The sequence below is a fragment of the Melopsittacus undulatus genome, chromosome 3 (genome assembly GCF_012275295.1).
Source record: "Melopsittacus undulatus isolate bMelUnd1 chromosome 3, bMelUnd1.mat.Z, whole genome shotgun sequence".
Lineage (NCBI taxonomy): Eukaryota > Metazoa > Chordata > Aves > Psittaciformes > Psittaculidae > Melopsittacus > Melopsittacus undulatus.
In genome coordinates this window covers 25,871,336-25,886,429 of record NC_047529.1, presented here as the reverse complement: position 1 = coordinate 25,886,429, position 15,094 = coordinate 25,871,336, and the positions used below count along the sequence as shown (strand labels likewise).

At 36.2% G+C, this 15,094-nt stretch overlaps 1 protein-coding gene across 2 annotated transcripts in view; it reads right to left on the bottom strand.

Annotated features, from left to right (window-relative positions):
* The window catches only part of NBAS (NBAS subunit of NRZ tethering complex), a 173,252-nt gene that overhangs the window by 132,457 nt on the left and 25,701 nt on the right, over positions 1-15,094 (bottom strand). For both annotated transcript variants that reach the window (XM_005143310.4, XM_034060637.1), the window contains 6 exons: positions 14,508-14,633; positions 13,226-13,377; positions 12,330-12,464; positions 11,980-12,058; positions 11,205-11,309; positions 10,775-10,911 (listed from right to left, as the gene is read on the bottom strand). In XM_005143310.4, the coding sequence (XP_005143367.2) occupies positions 10,775-10,911; positions 11,205-11,309; positions 11,980-12,058; positions 12,330-12,464; positions 13,226-13,377; positions 14,508-14,633 (734 nt within the window). The remainder of the gene's footprint in view (positions 1-10,774; positions 10,912-11,204; positions 11,310-11,979; positions 12,059-12,329; positions 12,465-13,225; positions 13,378-14,507; positions 14,634-15,094) is intronic.

The window sequence follows — 15,094 nt, the reverse complement described above, 5'->3', positions numbered from 1 at the left end:
AAATGCTACATTGCACATGTCCTTCTTAAGCTGCCACATTCTGCATCTTGCCATAGGCATCACAAAGTTACATTTCAGAATTACAGCTTCAGTTAAGAGTCTTTTTCTTAACAGATTCAGTAGCATAACAGGTTTATAATTCAAGTTGACAAAACTTGCAACTTTTCTTAACTAATGTGCATGATCAGGATAATTTATATGCTTCTTCCCTCCACTTACTACTAACATGGTTGAACCATTTTCCTGACCATGATAAACAATTACTGGAGACTAAACAGTTTTATTTTTATGCAAGCAAGAGTTATCCACCCAGCCTAAAATCAAAAGTCACTAGATGAATCAAAAGTCAACAGACTGATGCTATCACCTATCTGGCCCTTCCCTCTTTCTCCTCAACTCATTTCAGAAAAAAAAAAAAAAACCTGTGTTTTCCTCTCCACATCTAAAAGGAGGCATTTTTTTCCCTTTCTGGTAACAAAAAAAAAAACGCACAAAAAAAACCATAACGCCAAACAAAAAAAAACCACACACACACACAAAAAAAAAAACCTAGCACACCCGGGTTTGTCTTTAAATTCAAACTGCTCCAAATATGTTCTAAAAATACATTTTAAAATAGAAACCTTTTCAATTAATAGTCATGGATTAACTTCTCCAACACCCCATTATGGGTTATAGCTTCAACTAGAAGTTTATTGCTTAAAAAACTGCTTGCTGAAAAAGATCTCTCTCAGCTGGAGTTCCCAGGCTTTGCTCTCTTTGACAGTCACTCTGCTTCCTACTTTCCCCTTCACTGCCAAAATCCATTAAGTGAGGAAGCAATGTGCAACTACGCCTCCTTCTGCCTACCCTGCTCAATAAGGTACGATAGAAAAAAGTTGGAAACTAGAGACAATCAATGTGAATAACCAAAGGTAAGAAGTGTGTGATCATCCCTTCTATAAAAGCCAGAGGAGACTAAAGAATCCTTAAAGAAAGAAAACAATCAATACACTAAGACTGATACCAAGATCTCTTTTTTTTTTTTCATTTCGCTTACATAGGACATTGCATTTCCTTGTTTTTACTTCCTGCAACACCATAAGTACTAATAAGATCAGCAGAGCAACATTTAAAGTAGATAGCTGATACTCTTCTACAGTATTTGCAGCTAAGCTGTTAACTACTCACTACACGATGCAGAAGATAGAACATCACATATTTGGAATGAAAAATTGAAAGAATTATTGGAATGAAGTGTCATGAAACTGCTACGTCTAGAAAATATCTGGTTAAGGAAGATTTGAGCCATATACTATAGACACTTGAGAACCTTCAGGTAAAAGTTGCAATGTGCTTGCCTGTACCTATTTTTTTGCCTTGGCTACTCCTGTTGTCCACTTGACTTCTGGCCAGATCTATCAAGATCAATGTCATCTTTCAGCACAAGATTTTGCAGGAATGAAACTTACAGGTGTCCACACACATCAATTCAAGATGTTCTATAAGCATACTTCAAAAGTTTTGCATAAAAGCTTAGTAACAGCCCCCACCATGAAATGCTAAAAAGAAGACTTTTCAGTTCATGGGAAGCATCATGCCATGCAATCTTGACTGGAAAACATCTACTCCAAGGTTAGAATTAAATCCTTTAAGTCAGGGGCATAGACAAGCCATGGAAAATTCTTTTTAAAGTATTTTCCACTATGGCTCAATTTGCCATTTTGAAAGTATTTAGTTGACCTTAGGAATAAATTGGGAGAAGCATTTTAGATCTTAAAGCTCTCACAGAGTCAGGGCAGCACCCAGTAACTATCTCCTTTAAATTCTAAAAGAAAGCAACGTCAAAAAAAGATACAACTGAAAAATACCTCATCCCCGAGAAATCAGCAATTATGGAAAGCCAGTTGTAACAGATACATTTCTTGCTGAGCAAAAAATCATGAGTTCACACAAAAAAACTCCAGCAAAACCCAGACCACTCAGAGCTGACTGCTAAGTTCATTCACATTCTCAGCAATGCTAAGAAGAATTCCTAACTGCCTCCGATCTCCATGCCTTTCTCGTTCTTAAGAGTTTAGAAAAATAATATTTGAATTCAAATACAAGGAATGGAATAGACCAATTTCAACACCAGCATAGGCTGGAAGATCCCTGTACCTGAGTCCTTTAGAAAGTCAAGGAAATTATTAAAATGCTGTATTTATCTCCATTTATTAAAAGGGTTTTTTTCTTAACTGACACTTCTGGTTTAGCACAGATTTATTTTTTCCCTCAAATTTCCATTATCAGTAACTCCAGTGACTCATGCGGGAACAGAGAGCAGCAAAACTTTGGAAAAGTGGCTGTTAAAACTGAAGCAAATCAGTTGAGAAGGATTTCAGGCATCGAAACACCACTGCAGCCTGCAAACTCAAAAACGCAGCTGAGACAGAAGAAAGAGACATGAACACATATATGCAGGGCTTCCATTTTTCTATCATGCTTTTGTTTACAACAAGCAGCAAATCCAGCTGAACTGGGGCACATCTGAACCACCACATACACCCCTGCACACAGTGCATCAGCCTAACTGGGCTGGAAGTGGTGAATGCTGCAGGCCTGGGTAGCCTGCCCTATGTTCAACATACACTCTATGCTTCCACATTCAGAATTCATTAGTCTCTCTGCTTATACTGCACAACTTTGTAGTTTTGTTGTAGAAACAGAAATCCCACAGAGGTCAGAGACACGTGCAGGTTAAGTCTGCACGAAATTCCGTATCTGGGGACAGATCGCTGTCATCACTAAGACAGACTGCCTTCTTTTCCTATTTAAAGAAACTATCAGCTGTGCCATACCGTAACTCTACACAAATATTAGCTGGTTTTAGCTGGGGGGGTGTGTGTATGGTGTATTTTTTTGTCATGCTTTTTTCTGAGGCACTGCTTCTCTCCCTGCTTTAACTTTCTCTGCCTTTTCAGCAGTAGAATAAATATGATTGGAGTCCGGTAAACTGACAAACTGCAGAGATATTCAACTCAATTTCTTCAAAAAGAGCTGGCTTTTCCTGTATTGCTGTTTTCACCCGATTGTTTATATTGGCTTAGCAATTCTTCCCATTCTTTTCTTTGACAAAAGAGGTCCATGCTATTGTAATTTCCCTATCCTACCAACTGCATTTATTCAAACCTGCAGATTAGTTTTCTCTCCAAGGACAAGCATTCAAAAAGGAAGGTCTAATTCAGTTTTCAGGTCAGAGTTCCATTCTTTCTATTACCAATAGCAACAGCATGTTGTTTTTTTTTTTGTTTTTTCTTCAAGCAGGCCTGTCTCAAAGACTCATCTAGTTGAGCATGAGAATTTTTTTTTAAATCTTTTCCCTTATAAATGTGTGCACATTGAATCCAGACTAAAAAGCAGTTTGGCAGTTGGGCAGTTTTCCCCAACACATCTATGAAACAGTACCTTTTTGCTGAAAGGCAGGCACATTTTTAAGAGTAGGTTTTGCATTTGGGTTGGGTTTTTTTTAAATATTTTGAGAGTAGATGAATCTTTGCTTTTTTTTTTTTTTTAAATCATGTCTCATCATCAGCAAAAATGTTATGAACAACTCTGCATTTGAAAACTTGTGTGTCACATAGTGGAATAGTTCTGAACATAACTCATTTAAGAAAGGCCCTAAGTATTGATCTCATAGAGGTGACAAAGCTATATACGAAAGATATAAAAATGGAGTAGCGTTTCCATCAATGTTTTTTTTATCCAGTCAATGCTTTTGAAGAATGTGCTTGATTCCAATTTTATTATCTTTTATTTTATTATATTTATTTTCAAAATAATTTCAAATTTAATTTTGTGATAAGAGGAATATAAAAGCCTGAAATTTAAATATTCTTTCACCCCTGCTGACACTTGCACACTTACCAGAATTTATGATTTCTATATATTACTATAGGTACACTGTAAATTCTTTTAGACTTTACCTTCAAATCAGCACTTCCATAATTCCAATACATAGAGATATGAAGGCATGAAAAGTAGCCTATATTTAATACATACAGACATATATATGCAGGATCCGCAAAAGAAGTTTTTTAATTTAATCCGGAAACTCATTCATCCAAAGTCTATCTTCTCAAACAGCAATGGGGAAATCATTTCTTGTTTCTCTTGCTCTGCAATTCTTACAGCTCTGGAACAGTTTTATTATGTCACAATTATTCTAGAACTGAGGATGAAATATAATAAGAAATGCATCCCAGATATTTAGTCTTAAACATCTATGTACTGCATTTTTCATACTGCATGAAAGCATTCTGTTCTACCATTACAGAAGTTTAGTAGTGAACTATTAAATGCAACTGTATAACTAACTGCATGCATTTCATATTGATTAGCTGGAAATCTAAGTAGTGGGCAGAGAGTGTAGCTCTTCATTTTCCAGGAATATCCACAGAACATGTGACAAATTAATCAAGACTGAAGTACAGCTGGTGCCTAAAACAGAGTGCAATAAATACCACACATTTTGGGAAAACTGTTCTGAATAAACTAGTTGAAAAAGTATCCCAGCTGCTTTTGGCTGCTGCTGGAAACTCTCCTTCAAAATTCCTGCTGTGCTCACTGTGGTGACAGGTCTTATGAAGCAACTTTGCCACCAGAGGAGAAAAGTTATGTCTGAATTCACATAAACAAATGAAGCTTTGTTTTAATGATGTGTTTAAACTTTAATAGAATTTGGGAAGACAGGGACTTTTTTTTTTTTTTTCTCTTAAAACAACCTAAAGTGAATAATCTAAACATCAGAAAAGTCAACGACCACTACACAACTGCAGTTTAGAAGTTCACTGTGTTTGGAGTTTTTTTTTCCCCATGATGTATACAATTAAAATTGAGGCAATAGCTTTCACAAAATCAAACTGGACTATTTTAAAGACACAGCTGAACTCTGAGTAAGATCAAAGCTGTCATGATAGAGTGAAGATAGTCCTTCAGAGCTGTACATTATTATAAAGTGTAATGAATGCTCATGAAAGAAATTTTGTTCTAAGCCCCGTAAAAGATGACAAACCAATAAGACAATGACAACAATACACATTCACGAGAAGATCCGGGCAGGCAACCCAAGGACTATGTCTAGACTATGCAGGCAAAAGACAGGACAAGTCAGACAGGAAGAAGCCAGAAACAGGGAAAATCTTAGTGCTCTGCGGATAAACAGCACAGGCACAGTTCAGTTCACATGCTATAGGATGGTATGGAAAGGCTGCTACTGGCCTGCCGGAAACCTCCTCCATGCTGAACACGTGCAGCTCTCAGCCTTAAAGTGCTTCAATCCCCAATCACCCTGGTAGCTCTGTGCTGAGCTCACTCCAGTTTACTGAAGCCTTTCCTCTACTGGGAGCCAGTATTCTAGATGCAGTTGAACCAGTGCAATAGTCTGATTACTCAATCTCCTGGCTGTTCATGCAGGAGTGCTGCTGGCCTTCCCTGGTGGCTTATGTCTGCTTGTGCCCACCAGGACCTCCAGGTCCTTTTCAGCAGAGCTGCTTTACTGTCAGTCAGTCAGTCTGTCTCCAGTCTCTATTGTTACAAGATTTTTCAGCTGCAGCAACAGGATTTTGTATTTGTCCTTGAAATACCCAAGGCTTTTGCTGGCCCATTCTTTCCTTCTGCCTGTCTAGGTCCCCCTAAATGACAGCTCAGCTGCAGCACAGCAGCTTCTGTGTAACTTCCCTCCTTCCTTAGTGACAGCTCCCTAATAGCCTGAAGTTCTCATTCTCCTCTTCAAAAACTCCTCATGACTAATAACTCAGTAGTTTTGCTAGCTCACTTTCTGCAGCAGCTTTCTGACTGCAGTGAGCTGCTCCTGCAGCTTTCCCACACATGCCAATTTGCAGGAGAGCTTTTCTTCCTCCAAAACACTGCTTCAACTTTTCCATGGACCACAAGAACCTTCCCTGCTTCTACCAGGTTAGTATTTCCCTTAAAAGTTATTTCTTCTACTTCACAGTAGAAGGTAAGATTCTGAGGTTTTGGTCTGGCTTGCTTTTTTTTCCTCCAAACACATCCTCAAAATAATAAGCACATTGATCCCTCTACCTCTCATCAACTGTTTTTCTTCTTTTCCATAGTGCAAAGGAAGTGCATGTAACACATATGCCCTTCCTATTTATTTCATTGTAGCACTATATAAATTAATTCAACCAAACAAAAAGAACTGACCACCAGATTAATTATTTTAACATAAATATTTCTGAACATCACAAAAAAAGGAAAAAAAAAGGCAGTTCAGTTTTAGAAGAGAAGAAAACATAGTCTAAAAAGAATCAGGACTATATATCACACAGTTCCTCAGACATTCAGTCATCAAACCCATTTACATACACATACTGAGAGGAGATAAAGCTTTAAGAGCTTTATTGAAACTGCAGTGCCACAGGCAAAAACTAAAAACCTAGTTCAGGAAAAGATATCATTATGGAGAAAGGCAGAGTTAACTGCTTATGAACCTCTTAGTTTAAGTGTGTAGTATTTATCTGTTCATACATCAGAGTCAACTACATGGAAATTTTCAGGTTTTAGAAGTGTTACTAAGTTTTTAGAAGATATTTCGATTCCCACCCCAGTTCATCAGAAAGAAGGAGTACATCCACACACTCCAGTAAAAATCTACTTTCAGCCATGACTGAAAACCAATATTTGAGAACAAAAAGTTAAGGAATAAAAAAGCAGAAACATGTAAGAAGTAGTAAAAATCCTCCCTCTAACATACCAACTAGTGTAAACTGCAATATAGCAGACATATGGCTGTTGGGGGAACCATACTTTTGAATTTTCCCACCGTCTGTGAGTTTAACATGTGAGTGGTAATGTTACAACAGTTGAATGTAGTTACAAGGGAAAGAAAATTAAAAGAAAAGGCAATATACTCTGGTTATGTATTTATAATGGTGGTAAAGCATCAGTCTTGACTGAGGGCAACAGTCTTAATTATAGACTAAGAACACTAGATGCAACTATTAATATAGAAATAGCTATCATCTCCCTTGAATACCTAACTTTTACCACCTTCATTCACTCTATCTGTCTTAAGAGATGAAGTCTGTGCATCTGATGCATTCTTGGGAAGAAGGATAAACCCAAATGACTAAAAGACAGCAAAGATTCAGGAGGCATCATTATAAAAGCAGCTAAGTGTCATGGTTTGAGCATGTTATGAGAAGAAGTAGGAAAACATCACAATCACAATTCTGGAAAAATACATTACTGAGTAATGTCAAGTCTATCACAATACCAATTTGAAGCCGACAGGCATGTAGAGCCACCAACGCGTCTTAGTATTTCAGATTCCTTCTTAATTCCGGGAGCTGCTGAGCTCATAAAACTCACGGTCCTTTTCAAGAGTCTCATGAATACATACATCCTCTGTTCAGACATTACAAGCCTGGAGAAGAGAAGGCTGAATGGAGACCTCATAGCAGCCTTCCAGTATCTGAAGGAGGCCTACATGGATGCTGGGGAGGGACTATTCATTAGGGACTGTAGTGACAGGCCAAGGGGTAACAGATTGAAACTTAAACAGCAGAGGTTTAGACTGGATATAAGGAAGAAATTCTTTACTGTTAGAATGGTGAGGCACTGGAATGGGTTGCCCAGGGAGGTTGTGAATGCTCCATCCCTGGCAGTGTTCAAGGCCAGGCTGGATGAAGCCTTGGGTGATATGGTTTAGTGTGAGGTGTCCCTGCCCTTGGCAGGGGGGTTAGAACTAGATGATCTTAACATCCTTTCCAACCCTAACTATTCTATGATTCTAACTATGGGGACACAGTGTTCTGTGGTGAAGTTCCATAAGGGTAGGTGTCAACTCAGAAAGCTCCAGTTGGAAACCAACCCAACTATCATTTAAAGTGCTCCATATACACAGACATATGGTCAATTCCCAGTACTACTTCATCCTATACACACCGGGCCACATGTGAAGACCTAGAATACAAACTATAGTCTGGGTTTTTCTTCCTCCACCAAAATCTTTTCTGCCTCCAGAGCTGCACACTGCCCATCAGGAGGTCTGAGCTGCAGGAGATCGAGCAGCAAAGCCACCATCAACAAAGCATGAAGAAGGCACTCCCTAAGCAAAGCCACCAGGGCAGGCTGTACTCTTAACATAGGCACTGTTAAGCAGATGGTCCCTGTAAGTGATCTTGTCACAAAGACCACAGCAGCAAATTACCCTATTGGTACAGACAATTATGGTCTTGAATTTTCAGACAGAAAAAAAAAAAAAAAAGAGTTAAATCACAGGAGAGATCTCTGTTTTTTTTAGCTGAAAGTAGAAAATCTTTCTGATTCACAGCATGGACCTTACTTCCTAGCTACAACAGTGTGAAATTTAAAAAGGAAGACCAGACTGATTCATTTCCTGACTCAAAAACCTTTATAAGATTTGTCTAGAGTCAAAGTTCATGAAGACAGATTGAGTCATTCTCACCCCTTATCCCAAGACCCCTGTAATTACGACCTTCGTAAGCTGAAAAGACACTAAGCGGTAATACCACTGGCATTTTTCCTATTAAAACATTGGTGTTTACATCTCTGCAATGTTCTTCTTTTGCTTGCAAGATTATTACAGTCAGTACTTGCAACTTCTTATTATTATGTGGGAATAAGACAGTTTTGCAAGTTGTACCATAACCTTGTTCAATCAGTTATTTTAAGACAAATTATGTCTACATACTGTGTTCTATAGAGAAGTAAGCTAGATAGCACACTCTTTTAAACTGGGTTTCATAACAACTATGTAACTACAAAATGCCAATAATTCTGTTTATAGTAATAATCCATACAAAAAAAAATGCTGGAACTAAAGGCTAAATAAACTCACTTAAAATGACCAAGAATTTCAATTCTCTTTAGTTCACACATTCATTTTCATTAACATAAAACAAGAATTGCTAAAAGCTGAAGCTACCTGGATTGGGGAGAAGGAAGGGAGACTCATCCCATAAAAAACCCAAAAAACGAAAAAATAAAAAACAAGCCAACAAAAAATAACTTGTTAAGATTATAAGAAAATGTGACTTTGTACAACTTAAGTCTACTTCATTAGCATAGTATTCTCATTAACAGGTATTTTATCAATACATATTTAATTCTATTAATAAGACAGAATTTTAGAGAGTGTACCAATACTGTAAGTACTGTTAGCAGTTTTGTAACAGGGAAACAGTTTTAGAAAAAGTTTAGATCAAATATACACTATCTTTTTATATGTGATGTGAGTATATAGGATTTGGTCTCATCCCCATTTTGTAGCTGCCCAAAGACAAACATTTCAAAGCTACACAGTGTTAACTGTTCTGCAAGCTGTGAATCTGGTCATAGCACTGAAAAGTTCTGTCAACAGCAGACAAACTTAAGTTCTTAATCCATAACTTCATATCTTTACTACTAGATCACTGGTGAAATGTTTTATTTTAACTGTCATTTTGCCACTTGACACATAAATCAGTTTCTTAAACCAACCAACCAACCATAACAAAATAAAAAAATCAAAACCATGAACAAACAACCTTTTAGAAAGAAGGGGAACCTATTTATAAACACCAATAAAATATCACAACAACATTTAAGAAGATTCTTCTTCTCTTCCTCTTACATGATAAATCTTATAAAACTGAAGTTGGAATACATTTTACCAATTTTATAAATACTACACTGAGTTCCCTTCATTGTCCTAACTGTTACATTAAAGATCAAAACAAGTGTTTTCACACCATAACTACGTAACTGTGCTCCTAATACAACCAACATGATAAAATGGGCGCTGATAAGTATTGGATATCATGAAATAAAGGCAAACTTCTACTCAGATAGGACAAACGTATCATAAGCTAGGAAAAATTTCAGGGGAATAACTTGATGAATTAGAAACCTCTTTTTTACATGCAGAACTATCCAAATGGGACTATTGAAACTTTGAAGTATAGAACTTAGCTATAATTCTGGAAGACAACAAAAAAAAAAATCTATTAGCTACTTCAAAAATTATCCCTCTGAAGTAAAGGTTCAAAGTTCTACTGTAAAATATTAAATAATGAAATCTGCCCAGTTCTTTATAGGTACTGAACAATACATTTCAAAACTAATTTCATAATTGAAGTGTTTGAAAGAAACAATCTAGAAGCAAAAAAAATATTCTAATTAATACACAGAACATTATTATGATGTTTAAGGAAAGTTCTCATATAAAAATGTGTATGAAATTGACAGTCAACTAACAATTTATGCTGAAATGAAAGAGTAGGAAAGTATAAAGCTTTTCATAATTCTACCTTACCAAAATGTGTAAGAAACAGTAAGAAAAAGATTGATGATTCCAAAGATACTGACTGCTCAATTTCAAAATCTTCTCATTTAAAAAAAAAAAAATGCAGAAAAATGTAATTGCTTCCAGGAAGCTAAACACTTGTATTATTCATTTCCTAATATTGCCTGTCATTACAAACCAATTACACTTGGACTTACACCTGTGAAAATGTGGGCAGTTTCAGGTCAGAAAAGGCCATGCTTCCTCTTACGTGTAATGGACACAAGAACATTTAAAGTCCCCAGTTTCCTGACAATAACCAAAAGAGACCACAAAGCTGTTCTGAGTGGAACAAAGTAAAGCAGAAAATTAAGCTTGGTCAAGAATACACAAAGCTGCTTTTTTGATTCCAGGTAATAACCAATAGCAAATTGCCATATATGAAAAATAATACAAGGATCAACAACCTAATATCTTTATGGGTATCTATTGATGCATCCTTACCAAGCTTCAGGCAACAAGAAAGCATATTCATGTGGTGAAGTAGTCTCTGGAAAATTGGAGAGAATTGCCTGTCTGTGTGGAAGTAAAGCTGATCCATGGAAAGTGAACAAAATTTCCAGGGCTCTGACATTGCTTTCCTAAAAGGCAAAACATTAAATTGCAGAACTAGCTTAAGACTGATTTAGACAGAAAAGAGCAAGAAATGTAAGCTTAGATCATGCAACAAATATTTAAATTTCAAAATTTTCTTTATCAATAAAGAAAATAATTTTAGGGTCACTGGATATATTTATTTACAATCAAACAAATATACCTCCTACCTCTTCAATTCCCAGTGAAACTCAACCAAGTTCACAGGGGGAAAAATGCACTGACATGCAGAAATCAATACCACAACAAAATTACAGTCTATCAAAATAAATATTAATACCCGAGCATAAGTTCTTGCTGAAAGTACAATATTCTGATTTCTGAACTTCTTGAAGAATTCAGCATCATAGTGCTGCTCAGCTGCATGAGGCCCTCCAAGGATTTCCTTAAAAAAAGAAAAAAAAAAAAAAAAGATAGGATTGTAAAAGATTGAGTTCCATGCAAGATTTACAAAACCATCAAAAAGCCTACATGTTTCTGTACCTTAGGATGAGATATACATAGAAAAGCATGCTGTTGGGTTTTATTTGTTTAGGTATAAAAAAAATATACATTTTTGATTGATAAGCTAAGCCAATTCTCTGCCATATTTTAATTAGGGTTTAGACAACATAAGTTATAAAGAGATGTAGTAAAAGCCATATGTGACTAGTGCTAACTGCAAAGTTAAAAAACTAAATAAAATACAGTCTGAAAATCTGAACAGAGTTTGCTAATTAGACTGGCAGAGTAAAATAATAGCAATCCTGAACCAACTCCACATGCCATGTTGTTGCATAACTTAATATCCCACCAATACAGTATATTCAAAGGCTTCTGCCAAATTATACCTCTCAACACTAGAAGCCAGCATTTGCAACAGTAAAGGAGGAGAAACACAGCAGCTTGAACAGGAAACAGCTTACTTTTATCAAGTAACAGACTACAGCATTTCAAGAAAACTATAAACTTTAATGCTACGATACATAACAAAAAAAAGATACAATGATGTGATGAAGGACTATCTGTGGAATGAAAATTCAAAAGAACTGTAGGTGGTTAACAAGTTTCCTCACCTTGTAGGTTTCGAGGCGATCAAGGTAAGTTAAGAGCTTTAACCTGCTACGGCAGAGTTCTTTTTGTTCCAGTGTCAGCCTGTGTTCAAAACAGAAATTTTCAGGCTTGCAATTGATACTGTACATCATGTGCAAGTGAAAACAACAGTTACACATTTTAATGATTTTATGCACTGGAATGTATCAAGAAATTAAGTAAACCAAGAACTCTTGACACAATATAATGCCAATTAAAACTTAATCACTTTCCTATGAGGAATAACATACATGAGAGTAATTGCATTCTTGCAACTGTGTAGTTAGAATAAATCTGTAACTCTGAATAAAACATGGCCTAACATTTCATTTACTTTGAAAAGTTTACTGATAATAGCAGTTCTTGACACTTCTTGGCCTCTTTTGTCTTTCTAGTATCCATTTCTTCATCTGGTGACAAAAAGTCTTCATAGGGAACTTCAGTGTCCACCTCCCCCGGTAAAATAAATCTGGAAGACAAAACCAATGTTGAAAAAGATAAAACCAAGTTTTGTTGCTGTAAAGCAGCAGGCACTCATCACAAGCCAATAACAGGTATTATCTTGTCTTCCCCCATAAAAAACCCAAACAAACAATAAATAAAAAAATAACAAATAAAAACAAACCGCCAACCACACAGCTATGATGGTTGTCAGAAGTTTCAAAATTCCACAGGTAGCACTGGGATTAGCAGCACCTCTACAGGATACAAGGGAAATGGAAGAGGTTGTTCTTTGTGCAGTCACCTATTTCTACCACCAGGAACTGAGTACTGAATACAACTGTCTGCATGTGTTTTCCCACCAACCCACTGTGTTTTCCTTTGTTCCCCTTCTCACTTGAACCACAGAAGATCATTACAACATCTAGATCATACAACAAAACACATTTATAGGGGTAGCTACGTCTTCCAGAAGAGACAACAAAATCAGATTCTCACAGAAACACAGCGACAACAGAAGTTCTCTATGCTGGAATTAATAAAGGACATCCAGAGAAGACAAAATGCAGTACAAAATAAACAGTAATTTTACTTTTTTACAAAGGTAAATGAGAATAGGTACCTGTGGACATATTCAGAATAGCTTGATTCAAAGCATTAATTTTATATCCCATGAAAGCATCTTAACATTTTCATTAATGGTTGATAAAAAACATTATCGAATCTAAGGAAAGACTTTCATACACACCACTCTTCAGAAAAGAAAACAAAGAAAACCTCTTCCCAAACCTGCCACCATCTTCTCCTTTTCCTATAGCCACAAGAGCCTCCAAGTCTGTGCCTTCCAAGCCATACTGAAGCAGCTTCTTAGCAGCATCCACATTCTCTGGAACCCTTTCCAAGCACTCATGAAGAACCCATGCACGCTTCTTAATTTTGCTCTGTCCGAGAACAAGAGCATAAATACAGTGTTACATGCTTCAACACAAAGCAATCAAACTGGAGATCGTTACAGTCATTTAAGGTGTTTCTTCCACTCAAGAAGATGTCAAATTAATCTGCTGATTAACAAAGTGGACCAACAAAAGAGGTGAAAATGAAAAAAAAAAAATACCAATTTCCTCAGAGTACGTGTGGCAGAAAAGGGCATAGAAATGCCGAGTGGTTTAACAGAAATTTCACAACTGAAACAAATGTTATTAATCAAATTCCTTAATTAGTACCACTCCTTACACTAAATTAAATGTCATGTTTGGGGACTAAAATGCAATTTTTATAAATCAAGTGTATTTCACAATAGCACTAGCATCATTTTCAGTATTAGCCTCTTCACATGCCAATAGGATTCTGTGACAGGAAAGACAAACCAGCACCACAACACATTACTGGTCATTATCTGCTGATATTCACTTGAGATTACACAGGACATGGAGAATGACTACTTGTAAAAATCCTATTTTGATTTTCAAATAATATCTGACTTGAAAGAAAAAAAAAATTACATGGCTTTTTTCATGGTCCCCTGGAAAACTTTACCCTATACACCATTAGATTGTGCAGCTCTGACAACACTTGCTTGCTAAGTTTGAAGCCTTTTTTCTAAGCCAAAAAAAACCCACACTGGATTTCACTGAAAAGCTACAGTTACAGAGTTCACTGTAAATCCTATTACTCAAACTTTGCTATATAGCTATGGATACCAACTTCACCTTCCCATTTAATTTTCTAAAATACTTGTAAGTTATTTAAATGCTTTATATTTCTAATTATTATTACTCATTTGCCAGGCAACAATCTACTGCCGATTACATTACAGAAAGCATGCTGCTATTAGTGGAAATTAGAAGATATTCCAAATAAAAGATTTTTATTAACTTCCAAGGTCTTGTTGATCAGGCATTTAGCTGGAAAGTAAAATGACACTCTTCCACACAACAGGAAATGGAATTTGCAGGACAGCTCTCCAAACTGCCATCAATTTATGTTGCATAAATTAGAACATAATTGAGAATTCGATTTCTGTAACAATAACACTGATGAGAAAACTACAAGTCAGAAAACACAAACCCACCAAGTAGTCTTGAATTGAAGCAACATTAACAGTTGACTTCCTCCATTGTCTTTGGTACACAAGATCAGAATCAAGCCCATATGCTTGAGCCAAAGACAAAGCTTCCCCATATTCTTCATTATCAATCTAAAAAGCAAACACATGAAAGTTAAAGTATTCTGATCTCCACACTAAACAATAAAATATTCATTTTGTGTACTGAAGCAGGTAGAGGGATAATTACTGAAGGCATGATTAAGCAGGTAGGAAAGAGAACGGCTCAAGATACAGATGAGATCTGATGGACATATCCACAAAATCAGAGATTTTTCCTCAAGAAAAAGGAAGATGTTATTTAGGTAACCACTATGACATCAGCACTTCCTGAAAAACTCTAACAGATACATAGTGGACTGATTTACCATCAGAACTATTGAAATGGACAAGACAAAGTACTCCTAAGAACTAACAGTAATCTTAAAAATTAAAAAGTATCTGTTCAGTCAAACTGAATCACAGGTCTAATTTGTATATAAGCCTGAATAAAAACAATGCAAGTAAACTACATTAAAATCGGAGTATAAGTTAACCCATTCCCTGGCTAGTAA